The 21,812-nt window shown below is 38.5% G+C and overlaps 5 protein-coding genes, 1 long non-coding RNA gene and 1 other non-coding gene across 10 annotated transcripts; 2 read left to right on the plus strand and 5 right to left on the minus strand.

Annotated features, from left to right (window-relative positions):
- Positions 1-40: 40 nt before the first annotated feature.
- Positions 41-5,374, minus strand: LOC103837875 (kinesin-like protein KIN-14R). Of its 2 annotated transcripts, none has more exons than XM_009114261.3 (19): positions 4,971-5,374; positions 4,553-4,851; positions 4,289-4,460; positions 4,116-4,186; positions 3,843-4,026; positions 3,627-3,736; positions 3,445-3,544; positions 3,267-3,353; positions 3,002-3,178; positions 2,643-2,916; positions 2,396-2,557; positions 2,073-2,288; positions 1,953-1,990; positions 1,703-1,866; positions 1,374-1,616; positions 1,231-1,296; positions 1,021-1,146; positions 856-921; positions 41-769 (listed from the first exon to the last, which is right to left on the minus strand). In XM_009114261.3, exons 1-19 carry the CDS (start codon positions 5,164-5,166, stop codon positions 278-280), a joined length of 3,243 nt encoding a protein of 1,080 aa, XP_009112509.1. In that variant the 5' UTR covers positions 5,167-5,374; the 3' UTR covers positions 41-277. The 2 variants fall into 2 exon arrangements, with proteins under 2 accessions (XP_009112509.1, XP_009112507.1); XM_009114259.3 differs by having other exon boundaries at positions 4,553-4,854; positions 4,971-5,368.
- On the plus strand, positions 1,711-2,736 carry LOC103837874. Its single transcript, XR_004450771.1, has 2 exons — positions 1,711-1,934; positions 2,025-2,736. It is a non-coding gene; the product is annotated as an uncharacterized LOC103837874 (long non-coding RNA).
- Positions 5,375-6,270: 896 nt separating the features above from the next.
- On the minus strand, positions 6,271-9,514 carry LOC103837876 (KH domain-containing protein HEN4). Its single transcript, XM_009114262.3, has 6 exons — positions 8,353-9,514; positions 7,720-8,166; positions 7,395-7,631; positions 6,921-7,306; positions 6,735-6,843; positions 6,271-6,662 (listed from the first exon to the last, which is right to left on the minus strand). The coding sequence occupies exons 1-6, from the start codon at positions 8,959-8,961 to the stop codon at positions 6,531-6,533; spliced, it is 1,920 nt and encodes a 639-aa protein (XP_009112510.1). The 5' UTR covers positions 8,962-9,514; the 3' UTR covers positions 6,271-6,530.
- A 236-nt stretch (positions 9,515-9,750) lies between these two features.
- Positions 9,751-11,754, plus strand: LOC103837878 (nicotinamidase 1). 2 transcript variants are annotated; one of them, XM_009114265.3, is made up of 6 exons: positions 9,751-10,187; positions 10,301-10,484; positions 10,554-10,687; positions 10,765-10,950; positions 11,063-11,113; positions 11,535-11,754. In XM_009114265.3, exons 1-6 carry the CDS (start codon positions 10,041-10,043, stop codon positions 11,535-11,537), a joined length of 705 nt encoding a protein of 234 aa, XP_009112513.2. In that variant the 5' UTR covers positions 9,751-10,040; the 3' UTR covers positions 11,538-11,754. The 2 variants fall into 2 exon arrangements, with proteins under 2 accessions (XP_009112513.2, XP_009112512.2); XM_009114264.3 differs by lacking the exon at positions 11,535-11,754 and having other exon boundaries at positions 11,063-11,309.
- Positions 9,775-9,847, minus strand: TRNAA-CGC. Its single transcript has one exon. It is a non-coding gene; the product is annotated as a tRNA-Ala (tRNA).
- On the minus strand, positions 11,284-15,041 carry LOC103837877 (protein NETWORKED 2D). The gene is made up of 2 exons (XM_009114263.3): positions 13,875-15,041; positions 11,284-13,783 (listed from the first exon to the last, which is right to left on the minus strand). Exons 1-2 carry the CDS (start codon positions 13,966-13,968, stop codon positions 11,505-11,507), a joined length of 2,373 nt encoding a protein of 790 aa, XP_009112511.1. The 5' UTR covers positions 13,969-15,041; the 3' UTR covers positions 11,284-11,504.
- Positions 15,042-16,222: 1,181 nt separating this feature from the next.
- LOC103837880 (MADS-box protein SVP) lies at positions 16,223-20,158 on the minus strand. Of its 2 annotated transcripts, XM_009114266.3 has the most exons (9): positions 19,477-20,121; positions 18,479-18,557; positions 18,040-18,104; positions 17,859-17,958; positions 17,725-17,766; positions 17,599-17,640; positions 17,087-17,128; positions 16,843-16,997; positions 16,297-16,498 (listed from the first exon to the last, which is right to left on the minus strand). In XM_009114266.3, exons 1-9 carry the CDS (start codon positions 19,656-19,658, stop codon positions 16,480-16,482), a joined length of 726 nt encoding a protein of 241 aa, XP_009112514.1. In that variant the 5' UTR covers positions 19,659-20,121; the 3' UTR covers positions 16,297-16,479. The 2 variants fall into 2 exon arrangements, with proteins under 2 accessions (XP_033134504.1, XP_009112514.1); XM_033278613.1 differs by having other exon boundaries at positions 16,223-16,498; positions 17,599-17,766; positions 19,477-20,158.
- Positions 20,159-21,812: the final 1,654 nt, after the last annotated feature.

Raw genomic sequence — 21,812 nt, forward strand, 5'->3', positions numbered from 1 at the left:
CATATAGAAGAAGACATGATGTTGCCAAAAATAAAAAGAAGAAGAAATGATAGGACTGCTAGTAGTACTCATTGTACTATTTCTAACCCATGCTCTTTTGTTCCCATTGCCTTTTTAGCCATGTAAGAACCAAGAGAAGCAACTACTAGTAGCAATAATGAAACAATGGCAATGATGAGGATAGTAATGAGCAAAAGCTTAAGGTATGTTACATAAACCATCGATGTAATCAAGCAAATCACACAGAGATTAGAGAGATATTTAAAAGCTATTTCTCTTATCTTGTCCACATCCTCTTCTTGGGGTCTCTCTCTTTCCCAACCACAGCTTGTTGTTGTTCTCTGCTAACAACTCTCTTCTGAGCCACAGGGACTTGGTTCGACGAACTCACTGGTCTCGTTGGTCTGGTTAATCTGGCAACAACTTTTGGTGGGTCTGATTTCCTGATCCGTTTCTCCTTCATCTGAGGTTCATCACCACCGTTGTTCTCTGTTTCACCGCTTCTCGAGACCCTCTTCTTTCTAGTCGCTTCATTGAGGTTCAAAGAATCGTTTCTTCGAGCAGCACTAGCCTTGAGCCGGTTTGATGTTCTCAAGATGTTGTTGTTATTGTTGTTGGATTCCGCATTCTCATTGCCGAAGTTATCTTCTTTGAAACAAGTCTTCACTTCGTTAGGAGTAGCACTCGCAACATCAGGGAACTCTCTCGTTGCTGCCATTTGCTGTACGTGCAGCTCTTGCTCCTTTAGCCTCACTTCAAGCTCTTTAATCTGCAAAAATCAAAAACCAAAGTCTTTTCACATATCCGGGTGACTTGATAAACTCGAAGATCCTTGAGACAATCCATGAAACCAACCTTCTGTCGTAGTAAAACTGCTTCTTGAGTTTGCTCGTCTTTTTGTTTTCTCTCCAACTCTTTAATCTGAAACACCATATCGAATCGAAGGCCGAGATGTTGAGACATTTATTTAAAATAAAAAGATTGTAAAGTTTTGAGAATGAATCAGTGCGCCTTCCTAACCTTATGTTGCCATACAAGAGCGTTGCTTTCAGAATCTTTCAACTTATTCTCATAATCCTTAGCCTTCTGTTGCAACACAAGGGAGTTTCCTTCAGAGTCTTTCAACTTAGTCTCAAGATCCTTAACCTGCAAGCATCATTTAAGATGTTTGGACTGTCTATAACAATCATAATGAGCTTTATGTAACAATCAACATTGATATAAGTAAACCTTCTGTTGGTAAGCTGCAGAGTCTGATTGGTGTCTCTCCCGAAGCTTACACTCTAGCTCCTTGACCTTTAAATGAGAAGACGGTTTGTTAGTCATAAAATGGTAAGAAAATCAATAATATCATCAAGTGGAAGAAAATAAACCTTCTGCTGGAGATTGGTACAAGTCTCATCTCTGCTTTTTAGTTTTTCTTGAAGCTGTGCGTTTTGCTTTTCCGATTGGTTATGCAGTGACTCAAGCTGGCTTTCAAGCTCTTTGTTCTTTTCCTGGAGACTTCGGTATGAATGGTCTCTTCCTTTATTCTTACCTTCCAGGTTCTGTATGTTCTCTTCCAGCTTCTTTATCAATTCCTCTTTAGATCGGCTTTCATGTCTTGCTTTCTCCACCTTTAAAAGATTTACATTGAGCAATAAGAGAAAGCTGTGTGACGCAACCCAGGAAGATCAAAACAAAAGCCTTTCAGAAGTCATACCATTGCTTTCATCTTCTGAATCTCACCGGTATCAACTTGCTTCCTCGCAGGACCCAACTCAACTCCTCTCACACGCGTTGCAAAGTTTAGTGAACTTAAAGTCTCACTCACATCGTGCTCAGAAGGACTGATTTGCACAAACATCAGCGTCTTGGAGTCACCTCCTGCATCATTTGCACATTCACACAAGTTTTTAAGCTCAGTGTAACCACAGATTGATCCTTATGAAAAGGTAAATAACGATTCTTACCCAATGAATCTTGTAGTAAGTGAGTTAATTTCGAGTTTCTGAAAGTGAACAAATGGAAAAGTGTTAACGCAGACAGTATTATTAAGCTCATAACAGAGACGGAGAGAGATATAGACTAACCGGTATGGAATGTGACTGCTCTTTGTAGCCAATGCATAAATCACATCCCCAAGAGCTGATAGCGATCTATTGATGTTCTGTGCTTCCTTCAGACGCTCACCTTGCACGTCAGTCTTTGCCAACCTCTCACTTCCTGCTAAATCAACAAGCCAAAGCGTGCTTTTTGTGCAGTCACCATTCATCAGGTTCTTCGCTTTCACCATTATAGAGAGCATGCTGCGAAGAAAACTTAATATATCAAACAACCCTCATAGTGAAATATAAGATGAGGGAAAGCCAAACATTCAAAAAACATAGTGAGAGGGGGATAAATCCAAATATACCAGTGCGAGCGGCTACTATGTTCATTCACATTGTTGGATCCAACAGCTCTTGCATTGCTCCCAGCTTGAAGCACATTCCACACTTCATTTATATTTTCCACTTTTGCTTCAACTAACCCAGGAACATGATGGGATCCATCAAATGATTGTTTGATCTCCAACCTGAGTAACCATATCAATAAATATTGCGATCAAGCTCTGTAAAAAGTCTATGTTTTAGTTGTGTGTTTAAAGTAGAGATTTTTACTTCTTTGAAGCTGGTGATGTTGCCAATAAGTCTCTTATCTGTTCGTTGTAGACCTCAAGGACACTAACAGAAATATTATATGAAATTGTCTCTCGCCTTTCGTTAGCAATTTCAAACAACTGCTCAACGGTTCTATAGTTGACACCCCTGTTCTGTGGGGTACCTTCCATTGTAAACGTCTTCCCTGTTCCTGTTTGCCCGTATGCAAAGATACACACATTGTAGCCGTCTAGCACCGAAACAACCATTGGAGAAGCATCTGCAAAGACATCAACTGCAAGATCGAGAAAGAAACTTTGTTAGAAATCTGTGTTATATATAATTAAAAATGATATAACGTGACCATGCCACAACACTACCTTGACCATCTTTTGGTGTATAAACTCTGTCAAACTTGAAACTCTTCTTGGAATGATTTCCTGTAACAACACCAAGCTCTCCATCTTTTGCTCCATCAAAGTCAACAGCTGTGGCACACCTCGTTGATGTTTCCTCTTTATTCAAAGGGCGGCAACGACAAAAGACCCTAATATTGCCTGATAAAAAGAATGCTGTTAGTAGATTCAAAAGTTGTGATGTCAAGAAGCTAAGGCAAACCATCAGGTAAAGATAAGATTTATTTGCCTTTAGTCTCTTGTATATGGTTATATAGCTCCTTTCGCTTTGCTTGCTCTTCGCTGTACTTCAGCTTGAGATCCTCACACTGTGAAACTGTTTTTAACGAGTTTATGTGTTAGGCCTTCATGAAAATGCCTCTTTAAATCCCATTTTAAGACCTAAAAGAGTGGAGATAGAAACTCACCAAGTGCCTGAACTCCATCAACCATTTTGTACAATTCAGGAATTGATCCCACACATTCGTGTGCTTCCTGGGATAGCTGAGATTGTTCCCTTTTCATTATCTGCACATAAACAGTTTAATAGATTCCAAGTACGTTGCGGAGAGGCTTTGATACAACAATACATGAGGAAACACCAAGCTACCTCTATTTTCTCCTGTAGACTAGCAATTGCAGCGGTCCAATGTCTCTTGTCATTCTCATACTTGCTAGTGATGCTGTTCAAACAATCTGCTTGCGTCTCCACAGTTTGGTCTGTTTTAAGTAAGCATCAAGTTAAAAACAAGAAACCCACCGTAAAAAAAAAGATATAGAAAGTACAAATTTGGATTGACAAAAAAAAAGGGAATTTCTGCATTACCTAGAGAGCGTGCCTCATACATCTTATTGTCAAGTTCCATCATCACTTTCTCTAGTTGCTCATTGGCAGAGGTCAGTGACATCCATGCTTCGTGGCACTCATTTGACTTATGTTGGTATCGTTCAGAAAGCTCTTCAATCTTCTTCTCATACTTCTCATGAGCCTTTGCTCGCATAAGCCTCTTCTGCTCGGAAATCAACATAAAAGAAGAAACTTAAGGTATATAGTCCATTAACGCAGGAAATAAGAGCCAGCAGGCTAGTCAAACAGTACCCGAGCGGGAGAAATCTCTATTTCGGTAGCACAGTTCTGACACTTAATACAATCTTGTGATGTCCTTACAACTGTACATGAATGCAAACAATGAGTTAGAAAACTGAAAACTTTGAGGTCCCCTATTAAAAACCTTAAACAAAACCACGCACAAGAGAAGAGAGCATCGTTACCTGAAACCTGTGGTGCTTTCCTGAGACAAATCCCACAAACAACTGGACTTCCATTGATTCCTTCGAACCTAACCTTTATCAAACCATCATCCACTACCACAACCCTTAAGTCAACCAACAGAAGAGGCCTGTTTGCGCCAACCACCGAGAAGATATCGAATTCAGATAAGACCTAAAACAAAAGAATCAATCAAAACTCTCATTCATAACTACACGAACAAAACAAAACCAAAAAAAAACAAATCTTTAGTTGGTCCAACTTGCCTTGTCATCTTGAACATAGACATTAAACACTCTAATCCCTTTAGGTCCATTAGTGTTAACAATCTCCGCGAAATGAAAATCCACAAAGTACTCCCCAGGAAGAAGATTGTTTAGTTGGTAGCTAAAGTTCCCCACACGAGCTGACTGGTAGATGAACGGGAAGTCCCCCGCTTCGACTATAGACTCATCTGTTCTCAACACACCTCCTCCTTCGAAACAGGTATCTCCGAGGATACTCATCTCGGAATCCAGCACCTTCGAATCAGCTCCTCCAGCGTTTATGAACATAATGGTATCATCTGCTGCTTTCACAAACAACAACAACAAAGTAAATTACTCAACACACAAGCTTATACGGCTAGATCCAGTGGTAATTAGGCGAAACCCTAAACCCTAGAGACCCAGATCGAATTCGGACCTGAGTGATTAGCTTCTGTGAAACCGGTGAGAACGAGTCTTGAATTGGGATCGCAGACCATGGAATCGTCGCGCTCGTCCATGGGTGTGTCGCCGAGCTTTGATTTCTCAGTTGTGTCGCTAACGAATTGGGGATCGGGAATCTCCGGTGGTGAATCGGATGAGGAGGTCGCTGCGTTGATCTGAACATCCTCCATTAAGCTTTGTTTGTTTCTCTCTCGTTATCTCTCTCTCTTCAGAAGAATGAAGAAAATGAAAAAAGCTTGGGTGAAAATAAAGATAGAGAGGGGTGAGGATATTTCTTTTCCTTTTCTGCGATTGGCGTTTTAAATTTTGAATATCTATCTAAGGCGACCGTTAAGGGTTAACGATGGGTCTACGCTTTTTATTATGGGCTTTGTTGTGAATTATTTGGGCGGTGTAACGTCCCGTATTAAATTTAAACAAAAGCGTTCGGGTCTCGGATTACGAGTCGGTTTGATTTTCAAATAGGCATTGTACTAAGATTCGTCATATAAGAACAGATTCTCAAGAAAAAATTATTAAACAACAAAAGATGGTGGTGTTTCAAAAAAAAAAAAAAAGTGTTTCAAAAAAAAAAAACAACAAAAGATGGTATATTTACAGGGCTGGACAAATTTTGGGTCCAAAGTGAACTCGATTGATAAAAGTTGTACCGAGACTTATAAAATATTTAAACGGGTTTAATATTTTGGTATATGAAAAATTGGATATGAACTAAAATTTCTCGAGTACCCAAAAATACCTAATTCATAACTATATATTTAAATATTTTAATTATTTTTAGATTTAATATCCAAAATATCTAAAATACTCAGATTTATTCAAAATATTTAAAATATCCAAAATAGAAAAAAAAAAAACTGAAATATCCTAAATGCTATTGGTTTTTTACCCTATATCTAAACCGAATCACTTTTCATGTTAATTTTAGATAATTAAAATATATTATTTAAATTTATATGTTATATTTTAGATTTTAAAGTATATTGAAATTTTTAATTTGTTTCTGTAATTTATATAGATATCCAAACCAAACCAAAATCGTAAAATTCCGAAACTAAAATTTATAAATATCCGAATGAAATTTAAATCTCTAGTCCTAAAAACCCCGAGATTGCATGTGTATTTCATGGTTTTGACAGCTCTACATAAATCATACCGAAAATCAAATCAGTTATATAGAGAAATCGGTTAGGATCCTTTACCAACGGTTATTAATCCCAGGTACTACTCTGGCCGGTTGATGATAGGCCTAGTTGATGATATTCACGTAAGAGTAAGAAAAACAAAACATATTATGTTTGCACAGTGCAAAAGTTTTCTTTTAGATACAATCTTGAAGCAGATGAGATCAAACAAACAAAAAAAAGCTTGATGGATTCCGAAATTAGTGTAAAAATAAGGGAGAATCATTGCCATTTGACCCGGACATTTTTGGGATAAAACAACTCATCTCCATTTACAAAAAAAAAAAAAAAAGGTAGCAGCTGCAAAACGCGACAATAGAATGTGTAATATCTCTGATCGGTTGGTGTTATCAATGATCAGCAAGGATTGAAACGATCAAAGACATGGCTGTACGGGTTTGCTCAGGATTCCCAGAGAGTAAGACCATTGTTTCACCTTCTTCTGTAGGAGCATCCTTCACATCCACTCTAGCTCCTGAAATCTATTATAAGTTCCCAAAACTGATTAGAATCTCTATCAACTTCCAAAAATGATTCAAGCACAGAAGAAACACCTGTTGTAGATTATCAAGACCGGCTCCATCTCTTCCGTAGAGTGCAGCAAGAGCATCCTTCTCAACAGCTAGCTCCAAGGTAACGTTTCTCAAAGATACACCTTTACTTCTGCTTCCACAAAAATAATTATGTCAGGAGACTGTTGACAAGAACAGATACATTATGGTTGGCAAGAAGTAACAGACCGTGGTGGTAGAAAAGAGATGTCTCCGTTGCCAGAAAGTTGAAGCTGTTTCATCCCCTGTGTCAAGTCATTCTCCAGCAAGCTTGGTGGTGTAGAGCCGTTGACTTCTTCATTAACTGCCTCTGTGTGCCTCAAGTCACCGATCGATTTCATTACTTCTGTACCGTTTCTCACCATCTTCACGTCTTGTTCACCGTCTGATACCGAGAGAGAATCGCCTCTTACTTGCTGTGGTGGTTGCAGATTGTAATTTGCTCCTCCATTTTCATACGGATTAACAACTCTAGCTCTCATTACTTCCAAGTCCTTCCTTGGCAATAGATTCTCCCTTAATTTAGAAGAAACATGTGACAACGCCTTCTCTACATTCCTATACTCTCCCATAATCTTTTTAAAAAAACAATCAAAGAGTCAAAAAGAGCAAATCTCCATTAACTCTTCTCGTCTCTGTAGGTAAAAAAAAAAAAGCTTTTACCTCTATCACCATTTCATTTTCTGAGATACAGTCCAGAATCTGGCCGCCTACAGAGATGTGCACATCAACATTTGCTTCTTTGTTTCCAATCAAGTCATTAGCAAACTGTGACGGCACCACTAGCTTGGCTTTCACTAAAGCACCAGGAAACAGACCTTTCCCAACATCAATCTCAACCGATCTTGTAAAGACACGAACCAGAGCTTTTTGTGCCTGAGAGAACCGTGACTCGAGGCTCTTTACAAAACCAACAAAGACAAAGAGAGTTAGTGTGATCAGATTAAAAAAAAAATGTAGCAGGGAAGCGAGAGGATCAAAAGCTTACCTCACGTGCAGAGATGGTAACAACTCGTTCACCGGATGCTTTCAGCGGAGCTCCAATCGAGATAGAAGCACCCGTTTCGTTCTGCAGAGCTCTGATGATAGTTCCTTGTTTCCCAATTATGCCCCCAGCTGCAAGACTCGTGCAGATCATTTTGAACACAACCTTCTTATCCGTATCTTTAGAACCCTGAAAACTGCTTCCTTCTTCATATCGTGACGATGGTGAATGACTAGTAGATGCAGCTGCTGCTGCTGAAGCGTTGTTAGGCAACGAAGAAGAAGAACGGAGGTTCGGGAAAAACTCAGAATGCGGATCCTCTGAGTTTCCGTTGGTATCATAAGGTTTGCTGCAAAGTGGCGGTGGATAGCCGTTGAGAGGTGGAGAGTTTTGAAGAAAGGTTGATACCATCACCAGTGCCTTCTTTACAGCTAAGACATCGCCTGTAATCTAACGTACAGAAACGAAGATAATTAACTAATCTATCTTCACAGCTAAGACATTCACAAATCAAAACCAAAAGACTTAAACTTTCATTATCATAAACTGAAGAACTGACTGAAATGTAGAAACTCTAAAGACTTAAACTTTATGTTTTGACTTCGAAGTTGAGCACAAGAGAGACAGAACACAAACCTGAATCAGTTCATCACTGTTAGCACCACAGCTCGGAGGAGGCAAAACCCTAATCATGGCGCCGGAGTTTCTCCTCATCCACTCCACATTCTTCCCACCCAACCCCAACACAGCTCCAATCTGACTCCGATCAGCCAGCATCCCACAATAAGCTTCTTTACCCTCCTCCTCCGCCACCACTCCGCCGCTATCCTTCTCCGCCAGAACCACCCACGACCTCTCCAAAACCCTAACCAGCGCCGCCTGCGCGGCGGAGACCTCGCAGGTAACCCAGCCCTCGCGCTCGCCGCCGGAGGAGTAGTCTCCGACTCTGTCCGTCAGCAGGAAGCTTTTGTCGACGGCGGTCGAGCCCACGATGAACACGACCCAGTGGTCGGAGCCGTGGGACGGAGACTCGCAGTGGATTTTGGCGCCGGTTTCGCGGCGGAGGTTGGAGACGACGCGGCCGTTTGATCCGATTATGCCGCCGATGACCGACGCGTGGCAGACGACTCGAAAGGCCGTCTCGTCGGGTAGCACGTGGATCACCTGCCGTCGCTGTAATCGTCGATTTGGATTTGATGCGGTGGTTGTTGTTGCTGTTGTTGTTGTTCCGCGGCGGTTATTCATGGCGGCGAAAGGAGGACTCTTTGCTCTCTTAAAGAGTGTTTTTCTCTTTCCTACACAAGTGGTGACGGTGAAGCGGGAACAGCGAACGATATTGATCAGTTTCGTTTATGTGAAAGTTTATAAAACAATCATTATTGCAATATTTTCTCATTTCATCTATTTAATTATCAATATAATTTTGTTATTTAACTAAAATTTGAATTTTGAAAATTAGAAAATATTTACAAAATGATATATCGTTTTGTGTTTTTCATATTTTTGTAAAACTTTAAGTAACAATCTTTATTTATTTTTGTCTTTTATTCAGTTCTTATTATTTTGATGTTGAACATTTTGGAAAAATAAAAAATTCACAACACTCTGAAAGGTTCAATAAAAATCACTGTTTGGTAGAAACGCGTAAATCTATTAAAAATCTCCACGAGTTTCGCTTAGGTTACTATTTCAGTGCGTTTATTGGGGTTAAACGTATCCAACAATCATAGAGGCTCTAACGGGTCTTGGGGTTAACATCTGGGAATCCAAAGTTCACTCCATACCATTATGTTCATACGGTCGATATTTTAACTAGAACATCAAAGATTCGAACCTACTTTCCGGACCGTATTTATTATTTAATGTCTGTATCCCAAAGTTGCTCGGATCAAACCTTCAAAATTACCCTTATATATACTTTGTATTAAACAACGTAAACCCCCCCAAAAAAACGACTCTTTTTCAGAATGTTTAATATCGTAACGGGCTTTTATTTGTGGTAGTAGGTCCACCATAGTCTGGTTTTCAGACGGCTAGCAAAAATATTTAACATAAAAATGGAGATGCGGGGAATCGAACCCCGTGCCTCTCGCATGCGAAGCGAGCGCTCTACCATATGAGCTACACCCCCAATTGTTTAAAGCTCATAACGTCTGTTATATATTTAACATCAAAAACCGCATTTTCAAACCGTATCAAAGAAGACAAAGAATTATTTGGTCAAAAAAAACAGACAGAAGACCAAATCAAAACTCTCTATTCCTTTTTGTGTTCTGTTTTTCTGTAGGGGTTTTCGAATTTTCTTCTAAAGACTCGCATCGATCATGGCGACTGATGAAACGATATTTGATCACCTGAAGAAGGAGATTCCGGTGGACGAGGAGTCTCTTCTTCTGAACCCAGACTCGAGCGTCGGTCTCGTCATCGTCGACGTGGTCAATGGTTTCTGCACCGTTGGCTCCGGCAACATGGTTCTAATTTCTAATTTCTAATCAAATCATGCCCACCAAGTGTTTGTGATATTGCTTGACTCATATCATATACGTTTACAAAACTAAAGCTTTGCCCCTTTTTGATTCTGCAGGCTCCAACGAAGCCCAACGAGCAGATATCGAAGATGGTGGAGGAATCTGCAATGCTCGCAAGAGAGTTCTGCGATCGTGATTGGCCCGTCTTTGCGTTTCTAGACTCTCATCTTCCTGGTGTTCCGGAGATCCCTTATCCTTCTCATTGTATAATAGGAACTCAAGAAGCAGAACTTGTTCCTGGTACTTTCCCCCTCTGTCTTGTTAGTTTCTGAAACGAGTGACTCACTATTGTATGATATGATGAATCAGCTCTACAGTGGCTTGAAAGTGAGAGTTGTGCCACTCTTATGCGGAAGGACTGCATTAATGGGTTTGTGGGTTCGATGGAGAAAGACGGTTCTAATAAGTTTGTGGATTGGGTTAAAGAGAAACAGATCAAAGTTGTAAGCTTTCTTTCTTCACTTCTGTTTGATGCTTATAGTTACATCTTGAACTAACTTGATCATCCCTGTGACTAAAGATTGTGGTTGTAGGTATCTGCACAGACATATGTGTGTTTGATTTTGTGGCTACTGTACTCTCTGCTCGAAACCATAGTGTTATTCCTCCTCTGGAAGATGTGATAGTGTACTCACGTGGATGCGCCACCTATGACCTTCCTCTTCATGTCGCAAAAGACATTAAAGGCGCTCAGGCTCATCCTCAGGTATACAACTTCTCTTTTGAAAACTTTGATTCTTCTGAAGTTTTAGCATCATTAGTTTCTTTTTTCTCTGGTGACTTTTGAATCGGCTCATCTTCTTGTTTCTTTGTATCAGGAGATGATGCACCATGTAGGTCTATACATGGCTAAAGGAAGAGGAGCTAAGGTAGTCTCTCAAATTTCTTTTGATCCTTGAAAGAGTATCTCTCAAGCAAAATTATATCATTCTTGATTTCGATTGATTCAGTTGATTGTTGAGTTTGCCATTTTTTATGTTGTAATATTTGATAGACAATGGTGAGTCTTAGCATGGTCACGTAAACACAAATGAACAAATAAAACACACACAAACTCTGTTTCTCTTTTAATGGTTCTGAGACATACAAAGAAACTGGAGAGACATTCCTCTTGTTTCCTCCAGTTAGAAGCTGTGAACAATCTAACAATACTCAAAAACGACAAGCCAATACACAAAACTACTGTTTCAATCTCGCAAAACCAAATCCTCCATGAATCTGAATAAAAGTTACAGTTTATGAATCTGTATGTTTACTTACCTAAGTAGAAGCCTTCATCTTTCTATACAGTGAAGGATGCATGCACGAGAATATAGACGGCTTAGCTCTCTTCTGCTTAGAGCCAAATATAAACGACCTCAACGGTACCCTCGAGCGACTATCCGAATGCTGGAAACCACCAGGATCCGATCCCTTCTTCGAACCCGAAAGATCAAACTCGTCGTTCACCTTCCCTAGAGTCCTGTCAACCTCCATCTGAAGCACCGTGATGCGATCCAGCCCCGCCTGCAGCTCGTCAGCCACCTTGTTGTTCTCCTGCTTCATGTTCAACACCTCCCCTTGAAACTTTGCAGCCTGGTAGCTCGTGAACCTGAAGTCGTCGTCTTCGGCGCTCGACTTCAGCGCTTTAGTGATCTCTTCCTGAATGTTACATAGAGACTCGAACCTCGCTTTCAGCTCCTCTTTCAGCGCAGCGCCTTTCTCAAGCCAGAGGCCGAGGTCTGTGTTTATCTCCCGTAAGTGGAGGTAAAGCGGTCTAACGTCTGATCTCACAGCCGTGCTGCTGCATCCCTCCAGCTTCGATATCTCGCCTTGGAGATCTTCTATCGACGTGTCGTAGCTTTGTACCTGTCCGAACGCCGTGCTGAAACGTAACCAGAAGTTAAGATTCTCCTCTAGTAGCTCGTCGATGTTCAGCCTGAACTGTTCCTCGACCAGGGACATGTTCTCGTTTTCCACCGCCGTGATGGAATAGTCGTCGTTTGACAAGCGGGTGGTTTCAGACAAGTCATTGGTATTAGAATGATCCTTCTGCAGCAGGAGGAGGCTCATTTTCTCTCTTAGTAGCTTGATCTCGTCGTCTTTTGTTGCGTTCTCTGTCTTCAGCGTTGTTTCTGTTTCGTCCGATGTTTTCTTCATGTCCTTGTAGCTCCTTAGAATGGTTGTGTACTCCGTCAGCAAATGCTTCTCTCTGTTCTCCATTCCCTTGGTGAACATCTCTTTCCAGTCCGGTTCGCTATTGGAAGTGTTATCAGATCCTTTAAAAGACATTTGCTTCTCCAAAACATTATCAAGAAGCATAGACTCTTTCTTCTCAGAATATACTTTTTCAGTAGATTCCACAACATGTTGAGTTTGTTCAGACTCGCTCTCCGCCTTCACCTCGTGCAACTTCCCAGTAGAGAGGTCATCGAGGTTACTACACACTTCATCAAACTCTCTATGAAGATTGCTGCTCTTGTCCATAACATTCCTCTCCAAGTCCTGCACTGCTTCGAGTCTCTCCTCCATTTCCTTCAGCTTCATCCTCAGACCACTCTTGTCATCTGCTAACACCGCCTTATCGGTTTCAAGAGTACTGATCTGCGTCTGGAGACCGTCCGTCTCGTTTCTCATCCTCTCTATCAAAGCACTCTGCGAAGAAACCGCACCCTCCAAGCTAATCACTTTGTTCACAAGCTCATCAACTCTCTCAGCCATCTCTTCATCATCCTCTTTAGCAAATACAACAGTTTCTTCACCTAGAAGCCGACTCGACATAGACCTTAGCCTCTCTCTAGACTCCTTTAACTTCGCACGCTCCTCTCCAGCTTCTCCGCAAGACTTCTCCTGCCTCTCCCGCAGCTCCATCAGCTTCTCCCTACAGGACTTGACCGCTGTCTCGGTCATCAGCCTCCTCGCTTCCTCGTCCTCGATCTCAACAACCCCCTCGCTGAACTCGTCTCGCAAACAGCAGATCCTCTCTTGCTTCTCCTTGACGCTCTTCTCGAACTCCCAGTAGCTCGACAAGCCTCTCTCGTAAGAGCTCTTCACAAACTCCATCTCCGTCTGCAGCGATAGTATCTCCTTCTGCAGCTTGTCAATCTCTTCTTTAGCCTCGGACTTGCTCAGACCCGAGCTCTTGACAACCACATTGGTAGCACCACCTGTGTACTTCATGGACTTCCTCTGCTGAAGCTTCTTGGTGGCGGCGGCTTTCAAGTCTTTGTCAGGGAGTTTTGGAGCGTTGGGGGCATTAGCACCAGAGAGGTTCTGTCTTTTATCGACTTTCTGATCTCCATCTTCGTCTTCGTGGTCGTGGTCGATTGCGAAGGTGGGGACTTGGTCGGGGAACACAGAGGCGATGGTGGTGTTGGCGTTTTGAAGCTCGGTGGAGATGTGGCCGTAACGCTCGGCTAAAGCTCTGTAAGCTCTGAAAGTTTCTTCGACGAAGGTTATGAGTTCTGGTCTCTTCTTGTAGTACATCTCCGCACGCTTGGCGAATGAGTCTCCGTCTTCTTGTAATAGCTTCAACACGTATTGCACCTTCTCTTCAATATCTGTAAATTTTCAACAAGAGATCTCAACTTTTTTTTTATGTTAGCCATAAACAATGAAACAGATAGATACGTGTGGATATGAATATACTACCTTGAAGGTTTTGTTCGAGCCATTTAGATTGTTTGGTACGGATATGACTCGCCCACCACCATGAGTACGCGTTGCTCGCAGCTCTCTGCAGCATCTTCTTCCCCTCTATATGATCACACACTAAAACAAAACGTTTTGTTTTGTTATTGGTATGTTGATTTCAGTTTATCTTTTGTTCTTGTCATTCAAGTTCCAAGAAGAAACAGAGACAGAGAGAAGCTTTATGTTTGTGTGATCCTTCTCTCTCTCTCTAGATCTCAATAAGAAAAGAAGAAAAGGTAAATTTTACTAGAAAGAAACATTTAAGTTAGCAAAAGAAGCAAGTATCAGAGGCTATATTTTTTCCTATATAGATCACGCCCGACCAGACGGAGATGTTAGGTTAATCGGAAAATTGGCTTGTCTTGACCACTACTTAATTTAATTTACATGGATAGCTGATTCAAGCAAAAAAAAATTCTGTTAAGCTTAGACCCACATTGAGAGTTAGGTTCTCTTTTTAATGAAAAGAATTTTGGATTTGAGGAAAGAACGTGCAGCTATTAAGAAATGAATCATGGGTAGGGACTTTCTATCAATCTCTCCTTTGAGCTGAGCTGTTTGGTTTGATTACTTTGATCATGGGTGGGGGCGCGAACCTAGCTTTTTTGTTTCTCTCTATTTTTTTGTGAAATATTTTCAATTCTTTTTATTTATCACTGAATTAATTTTTTTATTTTTTTTTATTTTGAACACAAATCACTGAATTAATTATTTGAGATTTTTTACTACATTTTAAAACTTTGATTATTACAAAAGTTTTTTTATTACCAATCCTATAGTGCCAGCGTCGTGGTCGGAAGTATTCTCCCTCTCTAATCCCATTGTTATTGTGTGTATCAAAACGTTATAGAACATGTCATAACCAGAAAATAATATACTGTATATAATTTATCAATTAAATTAATCTTCAATGACATTTTGTCGGTTTTTTTCCGAAGAAAAGATGTTCAAGCAAGCAAAAAAGCCTTCTGCTCTTCTTCTTAATCATTTATTTAATTGAATCCGACAGAACATTTTTTTTTTCACTTTTTGACGGTTAAACATGAAACCAGACACGTTTTGATGAGGTAGGTGTGTGACGACTTTTTTTGCTGAACCGACCAGAAAGAAGCTTCTTTCTTGTCTAAGTATCCCTGAACCCCGGACCCGACTAATACGTGTCCTGATACGAGAACAAAGTGAAGACATGTCCTGGATACTTTACGCCTAGATAACTACATTGTTGTAATCTCTAGAACTTGAAATCACACACATGGAATATGCATCAGACCAAGATGCAGTAAAATACAAAAGACTACAAAAATTATGGATGGAGAAGTAAAGATTAATAATTACTCTTTTCAGAAAATACGTGGATTTAAATATATGAAAAATAAATTTAATAAATGAATACTGTAAAATTTTGTTAGATTGAAAAACATTTGTTGTGTGGTGTAATGTTTTGAAAAATCTAATTATTTACTTAATATTAGTCAAAAGATTTATCTTTTGAAATTAAATCTTTTGAAATGGTTGATAATCTGGAAAATTAATTTAAGAAGAAAGAAATCTAATAAATCTTCACAATATTTTTTCCTTTTAGTATTACAGTGTCTTACTATCTTGTGATCAGAAGATTAAGAAGAAAATAAAAAGAAATTTTGCCATACAACTCTTTACATAAATACTGCAACTAAAAAATAATTTTTTGGGCTGAGATTTTTGAAGCCCATATATGTCTTCTTCCTTTAGGCCTACCTTAAATATAGCATACATGTAACAATGACTTCAAATCAGCTACCCATAATTAGAGTATAATTTTTGCTGATGCTTGATCAGATTTGAGAGTAAATGCTTGGAGTGAACAGAACAAATAACAATGACTTCAAATCAGCTACCCATAATTAGAGTATAATTTTTAAAGTTCTGATTGGTAAATTAGTATTTGTATATTTTCTCTAAAATAAATGTACTACTTTGCATGTTATTTTGGGTATCCTCATTCTGCACCGACCACTGAAGAGATTATCAAGGTCACTTGAAACTAGTTTCTACCGAGAACTCTCCAAACACTTGTCATAAAATAATAATGCAGCCGTTAGAGCTTGGGTTTAGAATAGGCAACCAGACGGCTTGCGTTAGTTCAAACGTTTGATTATGTGTCCTAGACTAATAGACCCTAGTAAATGGCTTAGAGATCTATCTACCATACTTGTTGAAGTGAAAATCTATAACCAAGAGATATGTTATGGGTTCGATACCCACATACCATGATTCATTTGGTCAATACAAACACATAAACAATAAACATGTGTCCCATCGTTTTGTGCAATGAATCATCAAAATTCCAAATGTTTCTACTCATTTACTAACTTACCACACGTCCATAAAGTTCTGGTGGTGACAAAACAGAAATGCACTGGAGAGAGATAACATATAATGAAACTCGAAAAAGGAAAACATCTTCCTCGGACAGAAACTTACAACAAACATATGAGAACTACTATATTGTCTCTTGTTATTAGAGTTGAAAGGGTTTACATTAGACTCCTCGCTCCATCAACTTCTTTGTATTATTCCACCTCTAACCACCATACGGTAAGCTGCACGAAGCCAAAACAATTTAGTTATATTTAGTGAATATACGGCCACTGGAAAATTAACATTTCGGCATCGCCAGAAACAGAGAATCGGCACCTAATAACACGTGACTAGTCTGAACCACTTCTGTAAGCCAGAATACCCATGTATTATTCAAAAAAAATATATTTCTTTTATTTTTATTAATTATTTTCGTTTCATAATGTATACAAACAAGTGACCAGCATAAGATGGTTATTTAGTAAATATACTTTCCTTTATTTTTATAAATTATTTTCTTATCATTAAAAATTCATTGAAAATTATTAAATCAAGAGAACCAAAGGTGGATAATTAATTTAATTACCCGAGCCTAAGGGAGATATCGGAGCTCTCGGAGTCAACAGGAGCGCCGGTGGAATTTCCAGCGTTAGTAATGGACTCCGACGAGTGTCCTTCCTCGTAAACGGCAATGTTCTCTGATTCACCACCACCGTATCTTTCATGCACATTATTGTATATCTACACCGTCACCAAATAAAACTTCCAAATTTAACATTTAACCAAAAATATAAACAATGTACTTAACATTCGATATAACACCAACGTACCTGCTGACCTAGTCGCTCGTTCTCTTCTGTTAACTGTGTCCCCTACAAAATCAAGATTTGATCATGGAAAAAACAATGAGAAGATTTGAATTTTGAGTTTTAAAAATGGCACCAAATGTCTTGGTCTTCTCTAGAGATCGACTGACTGAGGGATGATTACTTTTATCTAAAAATAATCAACTAAAATAATTTGATCTGAAACAAAATAATATGAAACAAAATAAATCTTGAAAACATGTTATAAATATACAAAATTTTAATCAGAACCAAGTTAAATCAAATCAAACGAGATTTTGATTATTTCAGTTCCATATTCCACAAAACAATCTGAAAACATAGAGAGCGCAAACCAAAACCATGCACATTCCCACATGCAGCTAGGACCGAGATTTTTTTTTTTTTTAACTAATTGGAACTAATTAGCTAAATATTAATTTACCATTAGATATAAATACATTTTTCTCAAAATATGATTAGAGATATGTGTTAAAGACAAAGAGTAAGATGCCTACTTGCTGCCTTAGCCGCTTGTTCTCATCCATCAGTTGCATTCCCTTGGAAAAGAGAAATTTGTAACTTGTTATTGCCAAAATTATTTGAATCAAGAAGTAAAGATAAAACGTTGTTTTGCTTCTTACCTTTCTTTGAAGGTAACTGATCTCATTCATAATCTTTTCACTCTGCAACAACATATCATAGTAGTTAAGCAACATATTCGTCTTATTCATAATATCATGGCATTACATCTTTTGACATCTAAGTTTTTAACAACCTTTGTTTCAATTACGCGAGTCAAACCGGATTCAAGGGCCTTTTCCAGCTGTTGAAGTTCTTCAATGTTAAGTCCTTGAAGTTCCTCTCCTCTCATTTGCCTGTACATGATCATATAAACACATACCGTAAGAAAATGATAGTTATTTCGAAATTTAAAGAATACGCATATATTTGTGTACCTTAATCGGTGGCTCTTTTCCGCAATCTCTTTGCTCAACAGGGCGTGATCGCTGTTCTCGACTAGCTAAATGATAACATTAAACAAATCCATAATAATCTAAGCTCAGATCTCTACACATGACTAACTGTACATGCATGTCTGGCTTCAAAAAGCTCGCATTCATTCATGTAACTATGATTATAAAGGTTTTGAACCAAACTACCATCACACAAAGAGAACTACAAAGCTAATAGTCTGAGTCTCACATATTTTTAATACTCTTAGTTTGTATCGATCGACTTTAGTATGAGTTCAGTGTCACTAAAATGTAGTCTAATCGTATGCAATAAGTATAATGCTGTCCTATTATTAATATAATACACTAGATCTTCTTGACCAAAATCCATGTACTTGAGGATAATCTGAAAATGGTAATTTAAACAGAATGGCAAGCTAACCTGTAACTCAAGAGATGGTTGATCAAGCTTCTCCAAGTTCTTTGACTGCAAGTTATGCCTCTCTAACACTTCCCTCATGCTTCATTATATAATTCAAACACATTCCAGTAATTACTTTACTATATAAGACTGGAAATAATCTACTTTTATGTTATAAAACAGCATATTGTCGATGCTTCTCAGTGCTTTAGATATAACTAAACATCGATGGACCATGTACACAAAAAAAGATACATAACCTAGATTTACAAAACCCAATTTAATCCAGAGACAGACATTATTTCATGTTAAGCACTGTCGTTTTTTTAAATACAAGTATATACATATATGTGAGCGTGTGTGTATAGATGTCCCCGAAGATAGGAACTGAACTGGTAACCCGTGGGTCAGAAATCCAAAACCGTATCTTTATGATATGATAAGTCATTTTTAGATTCCCAATATATCTATAACATATCCAAAAAACCTCTGACATTTACCAACACTAGTAAAGATTCCAACCTGTTTATTATTTTTATTAATCACTTCTTCAAGAAAAAGTTCCCAATCCAATTTTCATACATCCACATACATATGTATATACACATATATAATGTTATTTCTGAACTTCTAATGGTATACGGTAACCACAATTTTTAATGAATATGACATTGATGGCTTCCGTATGTATCCACAATAACTATATATACAGATTTATGAAGGTATATAGCATTTGTGCAGATGATTAAGATTAAGATTATCTTGAATATTACTGTACGTAGATACCTTGTTTTGACTAAATAAAGAGTTTACTATAGTTTTATCAGCAATGTTATTCTTGGTCATTAATATTTCTTATATAAGAAGTTAGTGGTCCAGTAAGGTTTAATATACAGTAAACTTCTATGACATCTAAATACTCTTAAACTTTTTATCTGGATCTAGATACGTTTCCTTCAAAGACTTGGAGAAATCTAATGACAAAAAAAGATAGTCATAGCGAAGTTAGAGAGAAAGACCTGGAGCTACAAAACTCAAAGAGCTTTCCAGTGGAAGAGAAGATGATGAGAGCAACATCAGCGTCGCAGAGAACGGAGAGCTCTTCAGCTTTTTTGAAAAGACCTCTTCTTCGTTTTGAGAACGTTACTTGTCTCGCCGTCGCGTTGTCGATTTTCCTGATCTGAATCTTCTCTCTCGCCATCCTAAAAAAGGAAAGAAAAACCCTAGAGAAAGAACTTTAAGTTGATCCGAAAATCCCAAAAGGGATTAATCTGATGAACAGGAGGAAGATCTTGAATTAAGATTCAAGAATGTGTGATGACTAAAGAGAAGAGAAAAGAGAAGAGAAAAGAGAGAGAAAAAAAGGAGAAAGAAGAAGAACCCAGAAGGAAAGAAATTGTGAGGGAGAGGAGAGAGAGGTGTTTTGCTAAAAAGGGAGACTTTAAAGAAGAGAGAGAGAGTGACAAGACGACTGAAATGGAAAGAAAAATGTGTTCTTTTTGCTAAATTTAGAAGAATAATATGATTTTGAAGACAGTAAAAACCCTAGTTTTTGAAGATTTGAAAGGTAAAGATACTAAAATCTTTGTAAGAGTTAAATCTAGATGACGAATCCATAAGAAAAATACAGAGTTAGTAGGATCAAACAAAAACTCAGAAAGAAGAAAGAAAATAAATAAAGAGAAAAAGCTAAGGGAATATATCAAATTTTAATTTTCCACCTCAAATGTCAAGGAGAGAAGTAGACATGAGAGGGTGTTGATTGGTGAAGATGAGATATTTTCAGGGAGGCACTTATTATTTAATAATATTATCAACATGATGGGGTTTCTTAAATGATTATTTTTGGAAAGAAAAAAAGATTTTTTATTCACTATTACTATTATTTAGATATTGGTTTGTGTGTGGTGGTTATTGGATATGGTGAGGAAATAGGATTTGTAAGTCTCCAATGAGAGAAGTGTTTGTTTCGGGTCAGTGCGGAATTTCTTTTTATAGAGAAGCATAAAATGAGTTGTCTCACTTTGTCATATACACTCTGGTAACTAATTGGTCGTATTCGCTGTAAAATATTCAAAAATAGTGGCTATTAGTTCATATTTATTTATGCAGGTCTCACAATAGCTCCTAATAAATAAATACATGGAATTCACACCAAAAAAACTACCTAATTTTTTTTAAACTACCTAATTTTTAACGAAGATTAACCTAGAATTTGTAGTCAGAAGCTCATACATTTCATGTTCCTTTCAAGTAGAAATTATACTAGGGGTTCAAAGATGCGAGGATGTAAAAACTCGCCCAATACTCACTCACTTGTTATAAATTGCTATAATAGTTTTATTTTTGTTACAATGTAATTCTTAATACTTTTTAAAACACTAAGGGTTAGGGTTTATTCATCATTTTACATTCTATTACATACTTAAACATTACTTAAACACTTATGCACTACTCTAACTTCACTAAACAGACCAACCTTACCTCACTGATTCCGTCTTCAGAATCATTCTAGTAGACTGTAAAACAAAATACGTGATAAAGAAAAAAAAAGATTGAAGGGGGGGTTTCAAATAAATAGATGTTTTAGTATGCTTTATGTGAAGATATAGTGAACAGAGGGACCCTCGTGCAAAAGAGTAATAAACACTGTCGAGTGTCGACCACTATAAATTATTTAGAAGGGGGACCCAAACCAGACCCGAAGCATCCACCAAAAGAAATCTGATTGGAACACGATCAACTGTCCGTACAGATTTTATTTTAATTAAAAGTTTGAACAAAACAAATAAAATAAAATAAAATAATCAAACCGCATTCTTAGTCTTTTTTCTTTTTGCGTCAATAGTTTTTTTTAATTTATAGAAACGGGCCCAGCCCAGAAACAGATTACAATATAAGCCCACTAAACCTATCGGGCTAAAACTCGTTACACAATTGGACCCATTTCCAGCGGCCCATCTTGAGAAACCATAGACACAACACGGGAGCGAAGCGCTGCCGCCTCGCAGATCAGTCTTTTCGTCGCGTGGACACGTGTCAACATCCTCGACGTCGAGGGTCACGTGTCGCGAGATCATCGCATCACACCCGCTTCTCGTCCTCACCGGAGATCCAACCTTCGGATCAACCGGCCACACCGGAACTCCGAAGTTCCGAACCTCTTCACCGTCAAGAGCTTATGGAACTCTAATACGGAGAGAATCAATCACCGTGGCGAGATCTCATCCACTCCCGTTCACCGCAGCCGCCCAAAGCCTCGCATGCAACCTCACTCTTTCCGTCGGAGATCTTCCTCTCCTCCGACGCGACCATAAACAACTCAAAACCACAACTAAACACCGAAATAAAAAAC

The sequence above is a fragment of the Brassica rapa genome, chromosome A09 (assembly GCF_000309985.2).
Source record: "Brassica rapa cultivar Chiifu-401-42 chromosome A09, CAAS_Brap_v3.01, whole genome shotgun sequence".
Lineage (NCBI taxonomy): Eukaryota > Viridiplantae > Streptophyta > Magnoliopsida > Brassicales > Brassicaceae > Brassica > Brassica rapa.